Raw genomic sequence first — 21,454 nt, 5'->3', positions numbered from 1 at the left:
TAAGGTTGGAAGGGACCTCAGAGATCATCTGCTCCAAACTCCCTGCCATAGGCAGGGATGCCTCTCAACCAGACTTAGCTGCTCAAGGCGTCATCCAACCTGGCCTAACCTCATCCAACCTGGTCTTATTTTATATACATATATAAAAATATTTGGACTTTAACCTGTAAGATTTAAAAAAACACAAGGGCAGACCTCCTAGGCTGAATAACTACACTACAATAGACTATATTATAGGAGGTTAAAACCCCAGATGTGCTCAGGAGAGAAAGAAGTGCCCTTCAGAATTAGCAACAGAAATAAATATGCAAGTCGAGTTGCCAAAACTCAAGCTCAAAAGATCTCTTCATGGGAAGTAGTCTAAATTTATGTCCTTTTCAAAGAAAGCAATATAAATTGAAAGTCAGGAGGGCCTGAAGTGCTATAAACAAAAAAAGAAATAGAGGGAGGACACTCCATAGCAAGGTTGATGATGATCCAAGGGAGAAGATATGTTTAATTACCAGGAATGTCTCTATGAAAATCATCAAATGGTTTGGATTAGAAGGGAACTCCAAAGGTCATCCAATCCACCCCCCCTGCAGCCAACAGGGACATCCTCCACTAGATCAGGTTAGCCAGAACCTTGTTGACACTGACCTTGAATATCTACAGGGATGGGGCCTCAAGTACCTCCCTGGGCAACCTCTTCCAGTGTTCCACCACCCTCATAGTAAAGAACCTGTTCCTAACACCCAACCTAAATCTCCTCCTCTCTAATTTCAAACCATGCATGCAGATCTCCACATCTCAGGACAGAGCAACTTGCATATTTTTTATGAATTTGTGGGGTCAGAAGGTGAGGAAGAAAAACTCTGTCCCAGAACATAAAAACAACGAGCTAGACTTCTTTAAAACACAGCTGCCCAACAGGGCCTGCTGCTTCTTGCATTAAAGACCAAAAACTGTAACAGTTTTACATGAGAAGGGGGAAAAAATAATCATCCACTCTATTGATTCTGACCTCAGCCATATGCAGTGCTTTAGAATAAATTCAAAGGAATTAAAGATGTGGAAGTGATTGGAAAATGAGATAAAATGCAAAAGTGCCCCAAATCATGTTAGACTAATCTAATAGCTGTATTTGAGAAGTTAAATGATTTTCTAGATAAAGGAAATTAAGTATATCTAATTTATCTGGATTTGAGTAAAGCATTTGCTATGATGCCACGTAGCAAATCATTGATTAACTGTGGAAAACATTGAGGAGTGTAGAAATTATGCAGTGAAGAGCTGAATAGAAAAGTCAACAAGAGATAGGACTGAATGGGGAATATTTCCTCCTCTACTTCCTGTCTCAGTTCCCATATAGAGACCACTGTCTGATGTGTCAAGGGAGGTTCTTCTCACCCGCTGCTCAGTCCTACTTAGACCACATCTGGGATATTATGTCCAATTCTGGGCTCCACAGTTCAAGAGGGACATGGAACTGATGGAGAGAGTTCAACAGAACTACAATATCTCTTTTACCAGGAAAGACTGACAGATCTGGGGCTGTCAAGTCTGGAGGAGAGAAGGCTGAGAGAGGACCTTATCGATGACTATAAATATCTGACGGATGGTTGTCAGGGCAATGAACTCAACCACAGGAAATGCCATCTCAACGTGGGGAAAACCTTTTTACTGTGAGGGTGCTGCAGCCTTGCAGCAGGCTGCCCAGAGAGGTTGTGGAGTCTCCTCTGGAAACTCTCAAAACCTGCCTGGATGCATTCCTGTGTGACCTGCCCTGGGTCTCATCCAACCTGGCCTTGAACATTTCCAAGGAGAATACATCCACAACCTCTCTGGACAATCCGTTCCAGAGATGGGTTGGATGAGGTCTTGAGCAATATGATCTAGTAGAAGGTTTCCCTGCCCGTGGCAGGGGAGTTGGAACCACATGATCTTGAAGGTCCCTTCCAACCTAAACCATTCCATGACTCTGTGGAAGAACTCTGCAACCATGCAGAGTTGCAACCATTAAGCAACCATGGGTGCTTAATTTCTTCCTGAATATTTTCACCTATGCAACTTTGTCAGAAATAGTGGTATAGCAAAACAAAAAGAGGATGTTAACTCATCCCTATTTGTCCTCCCTCAGCTCCTACCAAACCACAGTAGGTAGGTCTAACTATTACAGTTACCAGCAGACATTCCCAGATGGAGATGTCAGGATAAAGAGAACCGCAGGGAGATGTGACTCCTAGGCCACATGAAAGGCCATGAAGAATATTGATGAGCTTTGCTTTTCAAATCTGGAAGGATGCAGCCCTGCTTGGTAACCAGGGAACTACTGACAGAGCCAGTACTCCCCCCTTTCTTTTCTTACTAGGTCCATGGACTAAACATTTTAAACCCACAACTACAGCCAGATTTTAAACATATGGCATAAATGCACACATTAAACATTCACTTGCACTGTATGATTCATCTTCGAGGTATTCCCAGATGGAGAGTTCCTGAGAAGTCCTCCTGTTCTTTCCAAACACTCACCTCCAAGGAAAATAAAGTATCATAGAATTATGGAATGTTTGGGTTGAAGGGACCTTAAAAATCATCTCATTTCAACCCCCCTCCCATGGGCAGGGACACCTTCTACTAGTCCAGGTTGCTCAAGGCCTGGCCACTCAAGACCTGGCCTTCACCACCTCCAGGGAGGAGCACCCACAACTTCCCTGGGCAGCCTGCTCCAATGTCCCACTCCTCTCACTCTAATGAATTTCTTCCTGATCTCCAACTTAGATCTCCCATCTTCTACCTCAAAGCCATTGTCCCAAACATGTCATTGTTTCACTAGCTTCCAACAGCAGGAAAATGGCATACAAAACAGGAGACAATGGGCAGTACCAGTTTCACAGAAGCTTAATTGCTATGAACAAAAATTAAGTCTTCTCCACTGCATTTCCTTCCTGGGCAAAAGGAGGGTCGCTTGGGAAAAAAAATCAAACCCTGGAGCAGGCTCCCCAGGGAGGTAGTAGAATCCCCATCCCTGGGTCATGGCTCAGCATCAGATTTGGTTGAATTACAGAATGATTTGACTTCATGATGTTAAAAGCCTTTTCCAACCAAAATGATCCCATGATTCTACCCTATGAAGACACTAATCCATTCTGGAGAAACAAATGTCCTGACACAAATTCCTCCTGCTAATTTTATGGTCAATATAAATACACAAACCACAGACAAATGGAGAGCATTTACCCTAAACAGGACACATGGTAACAGAATCACAGAATGCCTTAGGTTGGAAGGGACCTCAGAGATCATCTCCTCTAACCCCCTTGCCATGGGCAGGGACAAACATCAACTAGACCAAGTTGCTCAAGGCCTTATCCAACCTGGCCTTCAACACTCCTCCCAGAGAGGAGGCATTTGTACCCTTCCCTGAGCAGCCTGTTACAGAGTCTCACCACCCTCCTACTGAAGAACTTCTTCCTAAGCTCCAGTTTAACCCTGCTCTGCCTCAGCTTCAAACCATTCCCCCTTGTCCTGTTTCTAAACACCCTTATGAAAAGTTCCTCTTCATTTATCTCCATGTCAGATGGATCCCATGAAAAGAGGGCAGATACTTTTCTATAGTCCAGAATACAGGCACCAAGAACAGCATTTCACTAGAGTGCCCCCTTCCTCTAGCCCTTGGATGTTCTGTGACAGCAACATTTAGCCCACAGATCTAGCTGTCCCTTAGACAAACATGTGTGCTCTCAGATGCTTCAACTTATATGCTAAAGGAAGAAAAAAAAAGCCCAAAAGAAACAAACCCAAACCAAACAAACCTAAAACCCAGAGCAGAATTAGCCTGTGTGATACCAAATTCCTACAAGCTGCAGCTGCCAGCTGCCATATTGCAGAGGTACTTAGCAGGAACCAGAATGTCAGTCTGGGCTTTGAACTTCTGCCAACACACACAGACTCACACAGGTTCTCCTTTGGTGTCTACGCTTGATTGTAATTCATACTCCCCAGTCACACAGCTACATCTGTTCCTCTAGTCTGGCAGGGGTTTGGACAATCTCTTTTGTGCGAACAATGTGTGTAAGATGCTCCTGTTGTCAGATCTAGGTCTGTTAGATACGGCCCTGACAACTTCTGCTGACCCATGGGGTACTGCAGGACAGCTGTAAATGAGTTATGATTTTCTAAGGCTAATCAGAGATGCAAGGATCACAGAATGAAGAATGATAGGGTTTGGTAGGGACCTCTGGAGACAAGCTAGTCCAACCCCCATGCCAGAGCAGGTTCACCTAAGGCAGATTGAACAGGAGTGCATCCAGACAGGCTTCAAATGCCTCCAAATATGGGGACTCCACATTTTTCTGGGCAGCCTAGTCCAGTGTTCTACCATCCTCAGCCTAAAGGAGTTCCTCCTCCTCACGTTTAGAAGGAGCTTCCTGTGTTCCAGTTTTTGCCAATTACCTCTTGCCCTGTCACTGGGGACCACTGAAAGAAGACCAGTCCCATCCTGCTGACATCCATCTTTAGGTATTCCTAAGATCACCCCTCGGGAAGAGCATCTACTCCAAAGCCCCTGCCATGGGCAGGCACAGAGACAGAGGTGAAAAGAGGGAGAAGGGTTTTCAAAAGTGATGCTATGGCATATAAGAGACATAAAATATTACTGTGGGAAAGGCAAAGAAAATTAAAGGCCAACAGCAGTCTTGGAAGATCCATCAATAAAGCAAATCAAGGGATTCTGTACCCTAGATGATGAAGCAACTGAAAATGTCTTGAAATGCAGCTCGCACAGTGATTGTTACAGGAAGCTCAAGAAGCTCTAAATTATCCAAAGAAAACATTCAACCTCCTTCCACTCCACTAATCCTGTATCAAGGAAATAACTCTATTTTCTAAATTGATCCATGTCCAGTCTAAACAAATTCTGAGTGCCAGTATCCTCAGAAATCAACTGAAGGGTTGGTTTGGTTGTTTTTGTTTTTCAAGGCACTTTGTGTTTTCAGGAAGAAACAGAATAGAGAAGGAAAGGGAAAATATTCTTATGCTCATCACTTGGGTAAAACCCAGAAGGAAAAAAAACCAACAACAAACCCAAACCCACTCTAAATGTAGGTTTTTTTCTTCTGCTATGTAAGTCTTGAATACAAATGAAGACACACTCCTCCTGACTTTCACCATCTTATTTCAGCTACCAAACTGTGCAAAAGGTAAAAACACAAGAGGGGCATAGGGGAAAATAAGAACCTCTGAAAAAACTCAGGATATATTTACTCAGTACCCCATTTCTTTCGAGGGTTTGTCACCTCTCAGGGCTGCATCTAACTTAAAGCTGTGAACTGTTTCTCATGGCCAGAACAGTCTCTCATTCGTAACCCATTACAGAATCACAGAAGGGTAAGGGTTTGAAGGGACTTCCAGAGACCATCCAGACCAATCCTCCTGTCAAAGCAGGATCACCCAGGGCAAGGCACACAGGAACACATCCAGGTGGGTTTGGAATGTCTCCGGAGAAGGAGACTCCTCTGCCTCTCTGGGCAGCCTGCTCCAGTGCTCTGGCACCTTCACTATGAAGAAGTGTCTCCTCATGTTGAGGTGAAGCCTCCTGTGTTCCAGCTTGTACCCCTTGTTCCTTGTCCTATCACTGGACACGCCAAAAAGAGCCTGGCATCTTCATCCTGACACCCACCCCTCAGATATTGATAGACAGTGATAAAGTCCCCTCTCATCCTTCTCCTCTGCAGACTAAACAGCCCCAGGTCTCTCAGTCTTTCTTCACAGAAGAGATGTTCCAGTCTTCCAACCATCCTCACAGCCCGTGTTGGAATCTCTCCAGCAGGTCTCTGTCTCTCTTGAACTGAGGAGCCCAAAACTGGGCACAGCACTCCAGTTAAGTCTCACCAGAGCAGAAAAGAGTGGCAGCATCACCTCTCTCAACCTGCTGGCCAGGATCTTTTGACTCAGCCCAGCACACCACTGGCCTTGGGGGTCAGTTAGCAAACCATACCCTCCCACCCCACTGCACTCACCAAGTGAAGGATTTTCTACTTTCAGAGATATTAATCAGAACTGTCATTTGAACAACAGCAAATATGCAAACCAGAATACCTGCAGCTCTGGATCTGCTGCCTTTTGTCTAATAACAGCAACACACAGAACAAGTGTGAGCAGACGACTTGCAGATTTGTAAGTTGCCATTAATGTCTCAGTAGTCCCAGTCAATAAGAAAGGGATTGAGTGCCTGTGAAACCTGCTGCCTTTAAAACTGGATGAAATCAGTGACACAGTAATCTTCAGTGCACAGCATTTGCATCAAATTAAACACAGACCAGATCAAGGCAACTCTGTCTTCACACTCCTGTGTCTTGTTCAGGTAACCAGCATCACTTGCATAAGTAGTACCCTGGAGTTTGCATTTGAAGTTAAGGCACCTCAGTCTGGTTGGTTGGACAACTGAATAACTGATACAAATTCTGGTTTATGCCTGCTGCTAAATTCAGAAGCTTCCAAGTGCTTCAGTAGCAAGTTGTAATTAAAAGAACAGAGACAGCCTCTCCCTCAGCAAATGTTTTATCCCATCACTTGGAGATCGATTTGGGAGTTCACTTTACTGCATAGCTTTTGTCAAAGCCTTTATTCTTTCTTTCTTTCTTTCTTTCTTTTTTCCCCCCCCCCTCTAAAACAATAACCCAACAAAAACCCCGGAAACAAACCCAACATTTCATGCTTTGATAACTGCATTTTTCCCACTTCCAGTAATAACTTGAACGTTGTGCTTTGAAACTCACTTAAGAAACGCCATCATCACAAACTGCATATTGCTCAGGACTCTTTAACTACTTAATTAAGCTACTAAAACACTGCGAGAGAGCAAAGAGAAGCAAAATGAGCCAAACTCCACACATCTCCTCCCCTTCTCCCCCCACCAACCCCTGTTACTCACAAGAGTTTGAGTAAGTCCTTACCTGCTGGGTAGCGTTCAATAACTGGCCAGTTGTCCACCTGTAATGTGGCATTGCCACCACTCCTAGTGAAACGTACTACATGGTATTTGCCATCGTTAATGATTGCGTTGATCTCTTCAATAGAGATGTCATCAGTTCCAACATTAAACTTAACTCCAATTTTGCCTTGGTGCTGCATATTAAAAAAATAAAAGTAAACAAAAAGGAAGAAGAAAAAGCACTAATTAAGAGCTGGTTTAGCAAGAAACACAGACAGCGTGGCATGCACAGAAAGATTTCTAACGAAGTCTTCCCCCCTCAGAGGTAGCTTCTGAAGGCTTGCATGTGGCAGTGATGAGCCTCCTGACAGCTCAGTAAGTCCAAGATCTCTCTTTGAGGGGTAATTGATATTCCAAATGAGTTATTCCACCACACAGAGTCCTCTCCTTTTCAAGATTCAGACCAAGATGAAGAGAGGGAATACAGGAGGAAAGCTCAGGTTTTCTTTCTCTGTCCCGTCCCTCACCCCCACGAGGATTGAACACCATTGTTCCTTTTAGCCTTTACAGTATCACTCAGAAGAGGGATGAGGATTTTCTGGCTGTAGCACCAAGGCTCAGCCCTGCATCTTCTTACTCCAACCTTCATTCATCCTCAGAGTCTTCACAACTGATACCAAAAGGAGGAGCTCTTGGGGGTTTGCTAATAGAGAGATTTGTTTGCATCGAATTGTAGTATCTCCAATTCATTAAGATATTAACAGATCAATTGCCTAACAATGACTTTCGAGCCAGAGAGGAACAAAAGTTGCTTGTGACACAAGGACAGCATCTTGCTCCTGGTAAGGATCAAGACAACTGTTTAAAATTCATATTTTATTTCTATATATTTTGATATTTTTATTTATATAATAACATTTTTATGTTTATGTTATTCATATTTTAATGTTTTATCTATATTGTAATCTTTTATTTATATATTCATATTTGTTATTCATATATTTAAAAATAGATGTCTTTTCTGATACATCAAGATTTTTTTGTTGCTCTGGCTGCAATTTGCCTATAACCTCCTGTACCTGAGCACATGCAGGGATCAGGGGACATCCACCACACATTCTTACTCTGAACTAAGGCTGTAGATTTTCCAGATGCTCATGATACTGGCACACATTTCCAGTTGTATTGCACTTGCCTATAGGGTGGCAGTGATTGGCCTTTGGAATGTGCTGTCCAGGGAGGTGGTGGAGTCACCATCACTGGAGGTATTAAGGAGGAGCCTGGATGGGGTGCTTGGTGCCATGGTTTAGTTGATTAGATGGTGTTGGGTGATAGGCTGTACTTGATGATCTCAAAAGTCTTTTCCAACCTGGTCTATCCTATCCTATCCTATCCTATCCTATCCTATCCTATCCTATCCTATCCTATCCTATCCTATCCTATCCTATCCTATCCTATCCTATCCTATCCTATCCTATCCTATCCTATCCTATCCTATCCTATCCTATCCTATCCTATCCTATCCTATCCTATCCTATCCTATCCTATCCTATCCTATCCTATCCTATCCTATCCTATCCTATCCTATCCTATCCTATCCTATCCTATCCTATCCTATCCTATCCTATCCTATCCTATCCTATCCTATCCTATCCTATCCTATCCTATCCTATCCACCTTCTTTTGCCATTCATGTGAGTTGCAGGGCAATCTCCTAGATACCTTGGGAGAGAAACTGCAGCTCTGATTTACTTCAACTGGGTTCAAGCATGATTCAGATCAGATTTCACCCATTTTCTCCTATGGATGCAGTAGCTTATTTGCTTCACCTGTTCCATTCATGTGCTTGCTTCCTTTATACAGCTATATATACAAAGAAATATAACATCGTCCCAGCCACAGCAATCACCTCTTTGGCTAATTTATGAAATGCAGAACCCCAGCATGTAATGGTAATGGCATATGCACCTTTTCACAGTGCTTTCAAGAAATCAAAGGCTTTGAGGATTAAAAATAAAAGCTAATTGTACAGTGATTCATAATTGTACTATTCATAACCTACACTTTACATATCTCTCTTCCTATTTGTTATATATACCCACATAAATTGATTATTTTAGACTTAAAATGAATGGTAAGAGAGGGGGAAAAAAAGCCCAAAACCAACCAAACAAAAACCACCCTTGAGTGAATAGGATAGGTGCAGGCAAATTGAAGTGGCATGAAAGGAAAATACACCAGCAGCTCTTCCAAACTAAGAGACTGTGGTGCTGCAATGGTTCTCAAGCTACCATCTGTATATGGCCAGATATTAGCAAGAGAAATAAATTCTTTACAGGCTTGAAGGGAGACCTTTAGCCTCACTGGAGCACATTTACATTTTTGGGGGGGAAAAAACACCCAAGTTTCATTGGCTTCTCCCCATTTGTACTTAAGTAGTGTGCACAGACACTAACCATGAAGATGCAATAGCAAAGAGTATCACCCTAAGAGTTGATACCAAACTACAGTGGGGTTTGGGGCTCTATTTCTAATACATATTTATAACTGAGAGGCTGAAAAACTCCATATTTAAAGGATGCATGTAATCCTTTCCATACTTCTTCATCGCTTGTGGGAACTTGTGTAACCTCCCATAAAACAAGGAAGCAAATCTGGGGCTTGAATTTAAGTCTTCTTTGTTATTATGTCTACATTTATACATTTTATACCAATATATAGTATGTATTACATATATAGATATAGATATAAATATATATAGTATATTAGATATGATTATATATTTATATTCTATTATGTCCTGGTTGATAAGAAGTTATCCATGGGACAGCCAAGGCGGCCAATAGTATATGCAGGTGTACTGAGAGTTTGGCCAGCAGGTTGAGGGAGGTTCTACTCTCCCTCTACTCAGCCCCAGTTGGACCACATCTGGAATACTGTGTCCAGTTCTGGGCTCCCCAGTTCAAGAGGGACAGGGAGCTACTGCAGAGAGTTCAATGGAGAGCTATGAGGATGGTTAAGGGACTGGAGCATCTCTTTTATGAGGAAAGCCTGAGAGACCTGGGGCTGCTCAGTCTGGAGAAGGCTGAGAGGGGACCTGATTAATGCCTACAAATATCCGAAGGGTGGCTGTCAGGAGGGTGAAGTCAGGCTCTTTTCAGTGATACCCAGTGACAGGAGAAGGTGAAATGGACGTAAATTCAATCACAGGGAATTCCATCTTAGCATGAGGAGAAACATCTTTACTGTGAGGGTGCTGGAGCCCTGGAGCAGGCTGCTCAGAGAGGCTGTGGACTCTCCTTCTCTAGTGATCTTCCAAACCTGCCTGGCTGTGTTCCTGTGTGACCTGCCCTAAGTGGTCCTGCTTTGCAGGGGTTTGAACGTGATGATCTCTGGAGGTACCTTCCAACCCACAACATTCTGTGATTCTGTGACCTGTTTGACTTCTGAGCATGACATTAAACATGACATGGAATAAAATTTGACTGTACAGAGTCCTTTAGAACTACAAAATAAACTGTGATGCAAAGATCTGACAGTACACAGGCCCAGGGAGGTGATACTGCCACAAAGCAGTAAGCCTCCATGGATCAGCTGAGCTCCAATAATCACCTCTATGATGATGAGAGATTTTTTTAAGCCCTTGTATTAATCACACTGCAGTTTGAACTCACTGTACTCCTCCTCTGCCTGCAAGCCACATGATCTTTCAACTGTTGTTAAGGCCACGTGCACAAACAGTTAGTGTGGATCAGCTAATGTCCACAATCCTATTGAGATAACCTGATCCCAGCCCTCAGCCCTGTGATGCTTAACCTAATGGCTCTGCAGCCTGTCAGAAAGAATTGCTTTTTACTTATCTTCCTCTTTTGGAGCAATGTGATAGTGTGGAAAGGGAAAAGAGTGACGAAGCTGAAGCATTTACTATTTCCATTTTTCCAGCCTCAAGGTGCATAGTGCAGTAGTACAAATTCTCCTTTATCACTTGTTTATTCATACTAACATGAAAGCTGTTCCTCCTATCAGGAACAGCCTCAGACAAATGCTGAATGTGAGGTTTCCTCTTCAGCACCCTGATGATGGGCACTGTACAAATATCTGTGTGTTACTAATCATGCCAGTAAGTCAACAGTACTGCTGAATGGTCTTATCCTTGCCAGTGAGCTGAAGTAGCACAGTGGTTTAGGCTCAGATCTCTAGGTTATGTTTGCCCACCAGCAAAGAGGATAATTTCAGAGCTCTCCTGGCAAAAATCAGCTCACAGAAGTCCACCATGCTGTTTATGGTTCTTAGCCTGAGTTTTGTTTTTTCTCCACATCCATTCCATTGGAATCTTTTCAAGCATGCTTTTAGAACTGTGCACTCCAAATACTTCTGCTTTGGTGTTAACAGAGCTCTGCTGAAGCACCAAGAATGCTGATGAACACAAGAGCCAGCCGAGAAACATTGAAATGCAAATCAAGCCAGCAGCTGACAGTGCAATTTGTTCCCTGTTGGACCCTAGTTCAGTGCTACCAATCTGCCAACTCCACATGCAGTAAAACCTATGCTAGTATAAAATATATATATATATATATCTCCAAAAGAATGATATTTCTTATAGCATCAGCAAAGTTTTACTGCTCTCTGTAGTAATAATTCTAGAGTCAAACAGGCGCATGTGCAGATTTGGCACAACAGTAGTTTCAGAAGAGACCACAGACAACCTAAGCTCATAAGAGTTGCAAGCTTTAGCAAGTTCCAAAGAAAGATAATAATACCACGACTCACACAGGTCAACAAATAGAGGCATCAAAAAAAACCCCAACCTTCAATCCTGCCAGCCTGCATATTAGAGTTTCAGTCCCTGAGGCACAGCTTGTTGGTGATTGTGGTAAGAAAGTCTTAGAAGTAACTGGTGGTTTACTTTGGAGTTATTGAAGAATATGTTTCTGGAGTTTTGTTAAGAGGAGTCAGATCATTTTTTTCACTCAAATGTAATCAGAAGCTAATGTTCTATGTTAGAGGAATATATCTAAAGTAATTAAGATTATTTCTGGTTTTCTGACTCCTGTTAAGGAAATGTGTAGGCAAAAAATAGTACTGGTTGCTTCAGGAAGTGAGGAGGGGGCTACACAACGGGCAGAAGAGACATTTGAATTCCATCCTTCATTAACTAAGCATATTTTAGTTTAATAGCCCATCATTTTATCTTATTAGCATCTAGTACCTTCCAGAGGAAATGTTTCCTGGCAATGACACTGTCCTTGGTTTGAGCCACAAGATGCCCAGGGCACAAGGACAGAAAGGTATTTTACCCCCAAGGGAGTAAAACAGAAACACTGACACAGAACTGGAGGTGAAATTTGAATACTATGTACAAATACACACAGAAATACAACAGGCATTCAGGGAAAAGGAATAGACACACAAATTAACTCAGTTCTCCACCTGGAACAGAACCTTCCAAAAACTTCCCCCCCCACACTCAACCTGAGCAGAGCCAGGAACAGAACAGACTGTGATGTCCCTTTACACTTCCCTGTGTCTATCCCCACGTACCCTCTGGTACTTCTGCTGACATTTTCCTCTATGATCATTGAATCACAGAATTGTCAGGGCTAGAAGGGACCTCAAGGATCATTTAGCTTCCATCACCTCCCTGGGCAACCTGTTCCAGTGTCTCACCATGCTTATGGTGAAGAATTTCTGCCTAATCTCCAGTCTAAATCTGCCACCCTCGAGCTTCAATCCATTCCTTTTGATCCTATCTCTACAAGTCCTTGTCAAAAGTCCCTTCCCAGCTTTCTTGTAGGCCCCATTCATGAATGGGAAGGCTGCTCTAATGTCTCCTTTGGAGCTTTCTCTTCTCCAGGCTGAACAGCCCAAAATTTCCCAGCCTGTCCCCCTAGTGGAGGTGCTCCAGCTCTCTGATCATCTTAATGGTGGTCTCTGGACCTACTCCAGCAGTTCCATGACATTCTTGTGTTGGACGTCTCAGCACTAGATGTAGTACTGCAGATGGGGTCTCAGCAGAGCAGGGTAGAGGGGCAGGATCCCCTCCCTTTTCCTGATGGGCACAGGTTTCATTAAATAGAGATAGAGAATTTGCAGCATGCTTTGCTCTCACGTTTCACTGGGGAGCTCTATAAGATCATTTCATAAACCTTTAAATTACCCTAGTTTCATGCCATTAAGTTATCTAGATTTTCTAAATCAATATAGAAATAATAAGAACCCATTGTTTGCCAGATGCCCCTGGTTGACACATAAGAAATAGCACTGTCAGGGTAACAATATTAGCCATGCAAATACATACAGAAGCTAGCAGAGCCACTGCACTCCCACAAGTTGCTCTACACAAAGTAAGCAGCTTCTAGCCTTAAAGCAGTGACCTTTACAGGAGGGAAGTGAAAAGTGTGCTCAGCATCACATTCATTTACAACTGAGGTGTACCATCCTAAGTGGAGGACTAAGTGGAAGAAGTGACACTGGCTTCACAGAATCACAGAATGTTAGGGGATGGAAAGGACCTCCAGAGATCATCCAGTCCAACCCCCCTGCCAAAGAAGGATCACTAAGAGGGATGGAGAACCTCACCTATGAAGACAGGCTGGGAGAATTGGTACTGCTCAGCCTGGGGAGGACAAGGCTCCAGGAACACCATATTGCTGCATTTATCTGAAGGGAACCTACAGGAAGGTTGGGACTGTTCAGAAGGGCCTGTGATGACAGGACAAGGGGCAATGGTTTGAAACTGGAGCAAGGGGAGATTTAAGTTGGACATCAGGAGGAAGTTCTGCACAAGGTGAGTGGTGAAATACTGGAACAGGTTGTCCAGGGATGTGGTTGAGGCCTCATACCTGGAAACACTGAAGATCAGACTCAATGTGTCCCTGGGCAGCCTGCTCTAGTTGGAGGTGTCTCTGCTGAGTGCAGGGGATTGGACAAGATGACCTTTGAGGGTCCCTCCCAACCCAAGGCAATCTGTGAGTCAACGATTTCGGCACCTGAGTTCACAGCCTGCATTTTTCCTGTGCAGTTCTAGCCATTGTGTGTCTCTCTGCTATACATCACAGCTGTATTATTTCCAGTTACTCTGATGATGAATTACTGAGATGATACAATTACCTTAACAACCAGCCCCCCAAATAGTTATGGAAGACATATGGTGTAGAGCCTGCAGCAGCAGCAGCAGGCTGCATCTCATTATCCACTCAGCAGCATTACTGCAGTACACAGAATTAAATTTTTCAAACAAAATATGCAGTAAAGAACAATTTAAGCAGTCAGCCCTTAACCTGATACTTTGTGTCAAAACAGCAGGTCACACAGAAATATCTTGACCTTGCTAACGTCTCACCAAGAGATGGTTAAAACAGATTGAAGAGACTACAGATGCCATTACTCCAAAGAGAGCCTAATTTGAAGGAAAAGAAAGTCTTTTCACTGCTGGCCAAGGTAGCTCACATGCTTTGACACTGCTTCTGCAAGCTTGTTTTCCACATAGGCAGACACCTCTGAGCTTGTGTACCCAGGATGATAACATTTCCAGCCTCAGAAATAGCAAGCACTCTCCCCAAACATACATCAAAGAATCATACAATGTTAGGGGTTGGAAGGGACTTCCAGAGATCATTCAGTCCAATCCCCCTGGCCAGAGGAGGATCACCTAGGGCACGGCACACAGGAACACATCCAGGTGGGTTTGGAATGTCTCCAGAGAAGGAGACTACACAACCTCTCTGGGCATTCTGCTCCAGGGCTCCAGCACCCTCACCATACAGAAGTATCTCCTCATGTTGAGGTGGAACCTCCTGTGTTCCTGCTTGTAACCCTTGTTCCTTGTCCTATCACTGGGCACCCCCAGAAAGAGCCTGGCACCTTCATCCTGACACCCACCCCTTGGATATTTATAGTCACTGATAAAGTCCCCTCTCAGCCGCCTTGTCTCCAGACTAAACAGCCCCAGGTCTCTCAGTCTTTCTTTATAGGAGAGATGCTTATTCCCTTCATCACCCTTGGAGTTCTCCATTGGACTCTCTCCAGCAGGTCTCTGTCTCTCCTGAATTGGGGAGCCCCAAACTGGACACAGTATTCCAGGTGTGGTCTCAGCAAGGCAGAGTAGAGAGGGAGGCAAAACTCCCTAGCCCTGCTGGACACATCATGAGCACAGTAAGATTTGAAAACTTGGTTTCCTTTCCACTTGTTTTTAGTGTTTTTTTTTAACACAGAAGTTATTAAAATATTGTTCCTAGGACTGGATGCAGCTATCCATAGGGGCAAAGATACTCCAAGAAAGAAACCCCAAGGAGTAGCACCTCGATGTCAGTACAATGTAATCCACACTGGCAATTGTGCTGCTTTAAAGGTATTGATTTCTGTACTGAGAAAGGCTTCACAGAACTCTTGTGATAATTTGCATGTCTAAACCAAATCCAGAGTCAGAGTCAGTGGGAGGTATAGCTGGGACCAGAAGCAAAGAATCAGCAAATTCTTGTGCAGGCTTTCATGCTCAATGATTAATAACCATATGATTAACACACATGCTCCTGAAAAGGCAAGTAATGAAGTTTTCAGAATCTGGGTCAAAGGGTTCCTCATATTAAAAATCTGTAGGGAATTATTAAAAAACCAAGAAATGGTATTAGCTGCCCAGCTCCTATCGAGCTTTAATGAAAACTGAACACCTACTACCGTTCATTAATGACAAACTTGAATATTCCCAGCTGCCTACCACAAACACTGGGACAAAGAACTTCTTAAACCACTGTTTTAGTGCAGCTTTGGCACTCCTTTATTGTTCTGATTCCCTGAATGCAGATTTATTTCCTGAACTCTTTCCTAACTCTTTGTCTGTTGCTTTGGGATCTGCAACTGAAAAAAAACCCAAACCAACCAAACCAAACCAAACCAATCTGTACCTAATTCCTCTTGGCTCCTGAACATTCATTACTGTCAGGGTGGCAGAGTCCTGGAGCAGGCTACCCAGAGGGGTTTTCAAGTCTCCTTCTCTGGAGACATTCAAGACCCACCTGGATGTGTTCTTGTGTGACCTGCCCTCTGGCAGGGGGATTGGACTAAATCTCTGGAGGTCTCTTCCAAACCCTAAAATGCTGTGATTCTGTGAATGCAAAACCTTGCTTACAATATGATTTAAAGCTGAGGATCTGAACAGTGGACCTAGATGACCATTTTTTCCTCTCTGTACAATGAAGAACACACAACATTCTCACTTCAGAAACATGTGCCTGGAAGAGCTTGTTGTTGCAACAAGAAGGAGAAGTAAACAAAACCAAAGCAACTAACAACAATAACAAATCAATTACTGGCCTATAAAACCAACATACAACTGACTTCAAAAGACCTCACCTAAGGAACCACAGCTATGGTTATTCCCAGACAGCAGAGCTACAACATGACACAGGTTTGGACTGCTTGGAAAAAGTCAGATAATAGACTCATAGATTCATAGAATGGTATTGGTTGAAAGGGACCTTAAAGATCATCTAGGTGTAACCCCCCTGCCACAGGCAGGGACACCTTCCACTAGCCCAGGTTGCTCAGGGCCTCATCCAGCCTGGCCTTGAACACCTCCAGGGAGGAGGCATCCACAATTTCCCTGGGCAGCCTGTTTCAGTATCTCACCACCCTCACTGGAACAATTTTTTTCCTAATCTCCACTCTGATTCTGCCCTCTTCAAGCTTCAATCCCTTCCTTTTCATCCTATCACCAGAAGGTCCTGGCTTGTTAAAGTCCTGGCTGTTGTCCCATTTTCTGAGCAGTCCTTTCTCTTACTGTCACAAGCAGAGTCATCCTATAGCAAGCTTCAATACCATGTATATTTTCCTCAACAGCAGTAGCTTCCTTTATCTTACCTTTCTTCATCTTGAAGATCTTTCAGAATCAAACCCAATGTGACAATTTCCCTGCGTGCTGTGCCGAGATACGCGGTGTGGAGTAGACCGTTATCAACGCTACAACAGAGGATCTCACTTCTTTTGATCACTTAATGCTGTGAGCGTGTAAGGATCCTTATACTGAATACATGTAGCACATGAAGTGATCAAACAGTGTCAGTTGACTGGACTGTGAAATCCAGTGTGGAGCTGGAAGGTGAAAACAAAACCCCAAATTCTGCTCTGTGACTGTTGCTAACAGCCTCCAAGGTTTGAAAACAAAGCTCTGGCATCCTAACAAAACCAAACCCCCATGGAAGAGAGATGACACAAAGCAATGTGAGGGACGTGTACAGGTTATCAGGAGTGTTGGCAAACAGCTTCTGCAAGGAACACATCTGGGGTCCTGACACAAGAGACACATGAGCCTGGTGAAGGGGGTCCAGAGCAGAGGCACAAAGACAATCAAAGGGCTGAATCACCTCTCCTATCAAGACAAGCTGAACTAATCAGGTTTTTCAGCCTGGAGAAGAGAAGGCTCCAAGGAAACCTTAGAGCAATGTTTCAATAGCTGAAAGGGACCTAGAGGAAGGCTGGGGAGGGACTGCTTAGAAGGGTCTGCAGTGATAGGATGAGGGGCAATGGTTTGGAACTGGAGCAGGGGAGATTTAGGTTGGACATGAGGAAGAAGTTCTGTGCAATGAGAGTGGTGAAATACTGGAACAGGTTGCCCAGGGATGTGGTTGAGGCTCCATCCCTGCAGACATTCAGGATCAGCTTTGCTGTGTCCCTGGGCAGCCTGATCTAGCTAGAGGTATCTGCTGAGTGCAGGGGGTTGGGCAAGACACCGTCTGCTAGTTCTCTCCAACCCAGTGCAACCTGTGAATCTTTGAACCATTGCAAAACAGCATCAGCACCATCAACTATGTGTTCTCCAACATGCAAGAGACCTGCAAATAAACTTAATTGCTCCAAAAGAAACCTGACAAATATTTTAAAATGCTAACCCTGAGCCCATCAGACAAAATCAAAGCAGAAGTTAACCTACAGCAAGGAAGCTTTGCATGTTACAGTTTTGTACTGCCAGGCTCTGTAAGGCTCTCTGAAGCAGGGAACAGTCAAGAGTGTTGTTGTTTTCACTAGGATGGGTCAGCAGCAGGCTTGAACGATGTCCAAATACATCATTTATGTTCATGAAGATGAGGAGAAAGTTCCTCACAGAGAGAGTTGTTAGCCATTGGAATGTGCTGCCCAGGGAAGTGGTGGAGTCACCCTCCCTGGAGGTGTTCAAGAGAGGACTGGATGTGGCACTTGGTGCCATGGCTTATTAGTCATGAGGTCTGTGGTGACAGGTTGGACTTGATGATCTTTGAGGTCTCTTCCAACCTTGGTGATTCTATGAACACAATGGTATTCAACCCCACCCCCAACAGTGTATAAGTAGTTGCTTTACAACACATAGTGCAACAGCCACAAACAGCCAAAACTGCAAAATGCATCACTGTCTGCAAGCTGCACCAGGGAATGGAACAATCTCATCCTTTCATTCAGCTACAAATTCTTTACTTCTGTACATTACAGGAGACTTCTACAACTTTGGGAAATCACCACTTAGCAAATGGGGTCTCTCAGGCAACCAACAATCAACTTTTTAGGGCATTATTCTAACCTCCCTTTGGATTTTTGCCCTTCAGTGCATCTGCTTCCTTTGCTTCCTGCTTTTATTTTTATATAGGTGGCAGATATTTACCTCTGAAAGTTAAAAGGCTGAAGGCACTCCACTGAAGTCAAGGTCACATTATTAATAGCAATGTGGTAAAACCAGGGCACCTCTCAGTAGTTCTCACTTTTTTTTTAACTCAAGGCTTCTGCTTCTTACAGCTATTCTCACATACTGCAGTGGGGAAGAGATGCGATGGTAAAAACCATAGAATGGTCTAGGCTGGAAGGGACCTCCAAAGGTCATCTAATCCAACCCCCTCTGCAGTCAGCAGTGGCATCCTCAACCAGATCAGGTTGTCCAGAGCACTGGCAAGCCTCACTTTGACTATCTCCAGGGATGGAGCCCCAACCAACTTCCTGGGCAACCTGCACCACCATCATGGTGCAGAACTTGTTCCTAACATCCAATCTAAATCTGCCTTCTCTAGTTTGAAGCCATTGCCCCCCCATCCTATCACTAGAGGCCTTTGCAAACAGTCTCTCTCCATCCTTCTTGTAGCCCCCTTCAGGTCCTGGAAAGCTGCTATTAGGTCTCCCCAGAGCCTCCTCCTCTCCTGGCTGAGCAACCCCAGCTCGCTCAGCCTCTCATAGCAGAGGTGCTCCAACCCCCTGATCGTTCCCATGGCCCTCCTCTGGACTGGCTATGACAGATAGCTGATGTAAATGATGTGCTTTCAGTGGTTTTAGAAAGAATCTGGCTTTGCTAAGATCAAGGTTTTCCTAGCGAAAAGCTTATCAGAAACAAGGCATCTCACTCTTTCCATTTTCATCCTTCTACAGCATTTACATCAGTAAGGGACTATTTGAAACTTAAAAAGGAAAAGAAAAGAAGGGACAAGATTTCACACCCCAGAAGACCCCCATCACAAGCAGATACCCTACTATAAGTAGCTGCCCTGCTAAAAGACCCCTACTATAAGTAGATACCCCACAATACATCTCTTGCCTTTATCTCAGTCAATCCAACCTGCAACCCAGCAGGCTGGCAGATCTTTGACTTGTGACATATAAATCTTTGATTACTTGAAGGCTGTAAGCACCCTTGAGGCAGTTTGACCAGATGAATCTTTGCAAACGCATCAGGGTAGCAGGAAAGAGACTCATGGAATCATTAAGGTTGGAAAAGACCTCTAAGATCATCGAGTCCAACCAGCCACTCAACACCACCATGCCCACTAAAACAGAGAATCACAGAATTGTCAGGGTTGGAAGGGACCTCAAGGATCATCCAGTTCCAAACCCTCTGCCATGGGCAGGGAGAGCTCACACTAGAGCAGGTTGCTCACAGCCTGGCCTGAAAAACCTCCAGGGATGAGGCTTCCACCACCTCCCTGGGCAACCTGTGCCAGTGTCTCACCACCCTCATAGGGAAGAACTTCTTCCTAACATCCAATCTGAATCTACCCATTTCTACTTTTGCTCATTCCCCCTAGTCCTATCACTACCCATGTCCCTGAGTGCCACATCCACATGTTTTTTGAACACCTCCAGGGATGGTGACTCCACCACCTCCCTGGGCAGCCAGTTCCAATGCCTGACCATCCCTTCAGTAAAGAGTTTTTTCCTAATATCCAATGTAAATCTCCCCTGGTATAACTTAAGACCGTTTCTTCTCATCCTATTCCATCTCTGAAAGGAATGGGGGAGGTAGGGGTGGGAAGCATAAAGTCAGGGGGAAAGGGTTTCATGGACTTGTTGGATCAAGTCCTACTCTTCAGACTTCCTAAAACCAGAGCAGGGAAAAAAAAATCTCTGCATCATCTTACCCAGCTTTCTGCCTAGCTTATGTTTGAAATGCCTTGTGCTCTGCAGCAGATCACCTGATGTCTCACTGACTTAGCTTAAATCACAGAGGTGAGGTTTCCATGTGGGTAAGCCCAGCACTCCTGAACAAATAATTCTGGAGCATTAGACTCCAAAGGGTTTTAGTCTAGGATCATGTAAGGCAGCTGTGTGTGTGGCTGTGCAAGCAGACAGCCTTTCAGACCTTTTTCTGCATTAAATCTGATAACTTCAGGGCTACAAAAAGCAAACCCTACTTCTTTCTCTTCTCTTGTTTTACCAAATTGTTCCTTGCCCACAAGCAGCCTCAATAAGTGGTAGCATCATTAGAGGACATCATGCACAGTTTTCTTTTACCTGAACTGAAGCTCCCTTTTTGCCTCTTCTGCTCTGCCTTGCAGCTGCTAACAGATTGCTTGGCTCACTCCCCATTATAAAAGGCATTTGTGATTGACAGATCTCCCCAGTGAGCATTCTCCCTATTCCTCTTTCAGCTCTGCAAATCCTGGGGACTGCTCAGGCAGAGCACTGTGCAAACACTGCGCCCACCCTGCTGTGGAGAAACTCCACAAACTCCAGCATACAGCGCACACCACAAACAAGGAAACCACTGGAGCTGCTCTTCTACTAAGCTCTGTCTCTTATCTCACAGACTGACAGATTGTATAGGGTTGGAAGGGACCACCAAATGTCATCTTGTCCAACTCCCCTGCAGTCAGCAGGGACACCTCCAACTAGATCAGGCTGAGGAGTAACACAGCAAGGTTAATTCTGAATGTCTCCAGGGACAGGGCTTCAACCACATCCCAGGGCAGCCTGTTTCAGTATTTCACTACTCTCACTGTGCAGAACTTCCTCCTGATGCCCAACCTAAATCCCCCCTGCTCCAGTTTCAAACCATTGTCCCTCGTCCTATCACCACAGGCTCTTCTAAACAGTCCCTCCCCAGCCTCCCTGTAGGTTCCCTTCAGATACTGAAAAGTAGCTCCAAGGTCTCCCTGGAACTTTCTCTTGTCCAGGCTGAACAGCCTCAACTCTGTCTGTCTCTCATAGGAGAGATGCTCCAGCCTTCTAATCTTCTTTGTGGCTCTCCTCTGGACCTACTTTATCTGCTAAATAATTATGGGTTTTTTTTCCGTGTTGCATCCCACACTCGAA

At 44.2% G+C, this 21,454-nt stretch overlaps 1 protein-coding gene across 1 annotated transcript in view; it reads right to left on the bottom strand.

Annotated features, from left to right (window-relative positions):
* NRXN1 (neurexin 1) overlaps nucleotides 1–21,454 on the bottom strand; it is an 814,281-nt gene that overhangs the window by 135,947 nt on the left and 656,880 nt on the right. Inside the window, 1 exon segment of the mRNA XM_068153449.1 lies at nucleotides 6,936–7,107. Within this exon segment, the coding sequence (XP_068009550.1) occupies nucleotides 6,936–7,107 (172 nt within the window).

Source organism: Melanerpes formicivorus, unplaced genomic scaffold (genome assembly GCF_026170545.1).
Source record: "Melanerpes formicivorus ecotype bairdi unplaced genomic scaffold, bMelFor1.0.p_v2 SCAF_26, whole genome shotgun sequence".
In the NCBI taxonomy this organism is placed as follows: domain Eukaryota; kingdom Metazoa; phylum Chordata; class Aves; order Piciformes; family Picidae; genus Melanerpes; species Melanerpes formicivorus.
Note: the sequence above shows the minus strand (reverse complement) of the source record. Positions and strands in the feature narration are given on the sequence as shown.